The 5299-nt window shown below is 42.3% G+C and overlaps 1 protein-coding gene across 1 annotated transcript in view; it reads right to left on the bottom strand.

Moving 5' to 3' along the window:
* LOC117961812 (scavenger receptor class A member 5-like) overlaps positions 1-5299 on the bottom strand; it is a 30102-nt gene that overhangs the window by 3868 nt on the left and 20935 nt on the right. Inside the window, exon 6 of the mRNA XM_034900748.1 lies at positions 1754-1834. Within this exon, the coding sequence (XP_034756639.1) occupies positions 1754-1834 (81 nt within the window). The remainder of the gene's footprint in view (positions 1-1753; positions 1835-5299) is intronic.

Raw genomic sequence — 5299 nt, forward strand, 5'->3', positions numbered from 1 at the left:
ACAACATGAGGACAACATGAAGACAACATGAGGACAACATGAGGACAACATGAGGACAACATGAGGACAACATGAGGAATAAAAGCTGTTTTATAATATGTACACAATCACAGACAATGAATCACTTCTAAGATACATTTTAAATTGCTGACATTTAAAGGAAATGTCCCCTATAATCACTAGTATCTGTCCTCTGTCCTCCGTCCACCGTCCTCTCGGTTCCTTACACCATGTACTCTGCTTTGCTTTCATGTTAAATATCAAACAGCCATTTTTCGTCCTTCTCTAGAGGTAGACGTTGTTTTTATTCCCTTCTTCCTGGAACTATAGCAGCAGCGAGGGGGAATAATGCTTCTTGGAAACGTGAGAGCTGCAGTTCCTCGGCCAGGGGATGTGGGATGGATGTGGACCGGGGGGGCGGGGGGGGGGGGGGGGGGGGGGGGGGGGGGGGGGGGGGGGGGGGGGGGGGGGGGGGGGGGGGGGGCTGAGGGCTGATGGTTCAGGACCTACCAAGCTGGAAAGGGTCCCAAAAACATCAGGATTCATTGTTGTTGTTATCCTTCTGCCGCGATAGCGGATGTTACACGGGTGTGAGATCTGTCGGGATGAAGGTCAATGTTGTGGTTTTGGGGGGAATTACCTACAAGACAGATATAGATGAGCCGTCCCTCTGGACCCTCCCAGAACCAGTCTGGAAACAATCCACCATCCAGAGTCCGGGGCTTTGTTTTCTTAAGGGGATTATAGGAGTTATTTTTCATTCTCCATGCTCACTGCATTCCTAATGCACCTGAATGTAATTTAAAATGAACATATTAAAAGGAATATGAAAGGATTTGAAGTGATAGTATTGTATAATTACTGTATGGTTTCTGGGCATCTCTATATTACATGACACAAATTCCAAAAATAATTGTAAACTAAAGACAAACAAACATTCAAAAAAGCATCAAAACTGTTGAAAAAAGGCCCAAAAACATGTGAAAAAGTAAAAAACTTCTATAAAAAGCATTAAAAAAAAAGTGTTGATTTTTAATTTTGAGTGTGGAGATGGGAAAACGAGGGCAGAGAAAGGGACGAGGGACGCTGTGGTTATTAAATCAGAATTAAGTGAAATAAAATGATGCATCCTTTGTTATGTGGTCTTCACCATCCAGGCCACAGACACGGGCTTGTTATTGGTCTTAAACGCAGAAGAGTGTTTTCACCCAAATCTCAAACTGTTTGGCCATTTTTATGCAATTCATTGATGAACGATGTTGGAATTTAAAATGTTATATGTGTTTAAACATTGTGTGTGATTTGCGTTATACATTCAAGCTAAAAGGTAAAAGCATTATTTCAACATAAATGAAGACATGTTGGTCATGCATTAAGTTTGTTGTTATAAGTATAAAGTTCGTTGTTTGTTGTTTGTTATTGAATTGTTTTGCAATACTTCTGTTGTATAATAAAGTCACATTCCAATTGAAAGATAACAAATACACACACACACACACACACACACACACACACACACACACACACACATTACTGTGGTCTAAAGACCCCCCCCCCTCTGTGAGATAATACTGGGGGTCCGAGAGCCAGAGAGACAGACAAATTTGGGGGAGAGCTGTTAGCTTGCCTCTGTATTTGTCTCTGTAATAAAAAGGGTTCACACATCCACGTCTGAGACTTTGACTACTGACAGACTGAACCCTGAGACCGGAGCAGGATCCAGCTCCAACAATCGTGGTCTGGTTGCACCCACCTCTCAAGCCTGTCACCCCAGGAATCCCGGGGGGCCCAAGTGGTCCAGTATCTCCCTTCGCTCCCTTTGGCCCGGGTGGACCTGCAGGAGGAAACACAATTATGGTCCCGGTTGATGACATAATGCATTAGTGATGCCGTGCCAACAACGTAGATACCAATGTGTCATAGATGGTGGATAGTCCTGGACTCCCTACACCACCCGGGTTTACACGGGTTTAGGATTATTAAGAAAAACAACATCAAGTGAGTCTGAGAAAGTCTCGGTCAGCTTCTACTTCTCAATAATAGAAGATAAGACAGTAAGAATAGAAGATAAGCTTTGGTTTCTTCTTCTCCTTCTATGTTTTATTCGGTCCTGTCTTGTCTCCTTGTGCTTGTGTCCTAGTGTCCTCCTGGTCTTGTGTTGTAGTTCCGGTCTTGTGTCCCCCTGAGTGTCTGTATGTTCTGTTTCCTGTTTTATTTTGATAGTCTGGGTCTTGTCTCCTTGTGCTTGTGTCCTAGTGTCCTTCTAGTTTTGTGTTGCCCTCATGTTGTCCTCATGTGATCCTCATGTAGTCCTCATGTTGTCTAGACCTGCTCTTTATGAAAGACCTGGGAGACAAGTAACATCCCAGAGTCCGGTCTAGTCCTTCTCTTTATCACATGTAGAGCATTTTATAAAAACAACTGTGTACAAGCTGATATTTGGGCCTGATAACAGTTCATTAAATCGGAATTGGACCTAACAGGATGTGAGTGTTTGTGTGACTTCCTGTTCAGCCTGAAGGCTGCAGGAATCAGCTGGAAACTGTCCGACTGTACCACAGCTTACTGTCCCCCCCCATCCCCCCCCCCCCGGTGAGGAGCAGTTCATCTGGAACCCGCCTTTAGAAAGCCAGCCACCATTGAGCCACAGGACTCGTCACTAGTAAAGCAAACATGCCACTCAAAATGCACGTTAATGACCATCAGCTGACACGCAGGGCTGTAAATGGTCCCAGACCTCCGCCCGGCTCACAGCGACTCACATCAGACAAACTCAGCACAAACCCTGCACCTCAGCAGCTCTCAGCAACAACAGATCCCCCATCCAAACCTGCAGCCATGTGATAGGATCTGGATTCCAAGAGACCTAGGGAAACAATATGAGCCAGAGGAAAAACCAGACCCATCCAGGGATCATGGAACCGAGTAGTCTCAAATGATAGATTTGTTTTCAAAGGTGAGGGACCATAACAGACCTGGCTACACAAGCAACCATCAAAGATCAGGGTTGGAAGAAAGGTCCTTAGGTAAGAATGTATAGTTGGGCTATAATAGATAGTTATTACAAGGGCTGTAACAGTTGTCCTTACACCAAAAGTACATCACGCAAAATATAAAGTATGTGATATCTGCCGAGGTGAATACGGTCTAACCTCCTTACCGAAATCATTCACCATAAACCCTCTAATTGTCTTTAAGTGGACTTAATAAACATGTTCATAGACTAAAGGAAGACCATAGATGTATGGCGTATATTATGAATCCATCATCTTTATTAAAGGTTGTGTGCGTATACACAACTCCTTTGTACAAACATACTAACCCTAACCCAAACAAACTAACCCTAAAAAACTAAACTAAACTAAACTAAACTAACCCCTAACCCTAACATAAGCAGATAGACTCCCACACACATTTAAACCCCCAAACCCCAACATCCCAGCAGATCAAATGTCATTCATTTAACTTAAATAGACCGGATGAAGACTAGAAAATTTGAAAATAAACCCCCAAGATGCCAGGTGGAGCGTGGCGTCAATAACTGTCCCACAGGTGACTAACACAACCTCGCCTGAAGGGATGAAGCAGTCGTCCAGAGAAAAATCCCCAAATCCCAAGTGATAATCAGAGAAAACACACTTTAGCCCGCATGTTGACTTCATCTGGCAAGCCTGCAGAAACAGAGCCCCCTAAACGCCAAACCCCCCCCCCCCCCCCACGTCACGTCCCAGTCTCCTTTCTATAAACACATCCATCACCACGCCACTTATAAAGGAAATAATACACAAAAGTCAGCCCATAAACAGTCCGTGATCCCATCACAGGCCTCTGATACTACAGCTTCTCATTTTACAGGTGAAAGAAAAAACCAATACACACAATCCATGTTCCCCATCGCATGAAAAGCTGCACATGGAGATAGTCTGGGAGTCCGTTACATAGCAGGAAATCAAATGACAATGTGAAACGGCTGCTCATTGAAATGAACATACAGAGAATTATCATCTATGATAATTCGGAGCTCTAATGTCACCGTTGAGAATTAACTCTTAATCTCAAAAGCTGTTCGCGTTTCCATGTCAACTGGGCAAACTCTCTCAAATTCTTGTAAATCTTGCATGTAACTCATGCATTACATCTTGTATATCTATCATGTAACTCATGCATCAAATCTTGTATATCTTGCATGTAACTCCTGCATTAATTCTTGTATATCTATCATGTAACTCCTGCATTAATTCTTGTATATCTATCATGTAACTCATGCATTACATCTTGTATATCTATCATGTAACTCATGCATTAATTCTTGTATATCTATCATGTAACTCATGCATTAATTCTTGTATATCTATCATGTAACTCATGCATTACATCTTGTATATCTATCATGTAACTCCTGCATTACATCTTGTATATCTATCATGTAACTCATGCATTAATTCTTGTATATCTATCATGTAACTCCTGCATTACATCTTGTATATCTATCATGTAACTCATGCATTAATTCTTGTATATCTATCATGTAACTCATGCATTACATCTTGTATATCTATCATGTAACTCATGCATTAATTCTTGTATATCTATCATGTAACTCATGCATTACATCTTGTATATCTATCATGTAACTCATGCATTACATCTTGTATATCTATCATGTAACTCATGCATGTGAAACAGAGAAATGTTCTGTCCACATCATTTCTAACTCATTTTCATGTGTCGAGATATTTTCTGGCCTTTATGTATACGCCCACAGGCTGTTATGTAAGACGCCAACAAGAAATGAGTCCTGTGTTAGTGCCTGCTGGATCTTTTGGTCCTATAGTCCAGACCAGGAACTATGAAAACATCTTAGGACTTTATGTATTTATAACAGAGGGAATCAAAACAGTAAAGGACGGACAAGCAATGAGTGAAACTCACTATAAAGCTCCATAACCCTTGTGTTGTCTTCCCATTGACCATGATGGCAACATGAGCACAACAAGGGGACAACATGAAGGCAACATGAGGACAACATGAGGACAACATGAAGACAACATGAGCACAACAAGGGGACAACATAAAGGCAACATGAGGACAACATGAGGGCAGCATGAGGACAAAATGAGGGCAACATGAGGACAACATGAGGACAACATGAAGACAACATGAGCACAACAAGGGGACAACATGAAGGCAACATGAGGACAACATGAGGGCAGCATGAGGGCAACATGAGGACAACATGAGGGCAACATGAGGACAACAAGAGGACAACATGAAGACAACATGAGGACAACATGAGGAT

This window comes from Etheostoma cragini, chromosome 18 (assembly GCF_013103735.1).
Source record: "Etheostoma cragini isolate CJK2018 chromosome 18, CSU_Ecrag_1.0, whole genome shotgun sequence".
Lineage (NCBI taxonomy): Eukaryota > Metazoa > Chordata > Actinopteri > Perciformes > Percidae > Etheostoma > Etheostoma cragini.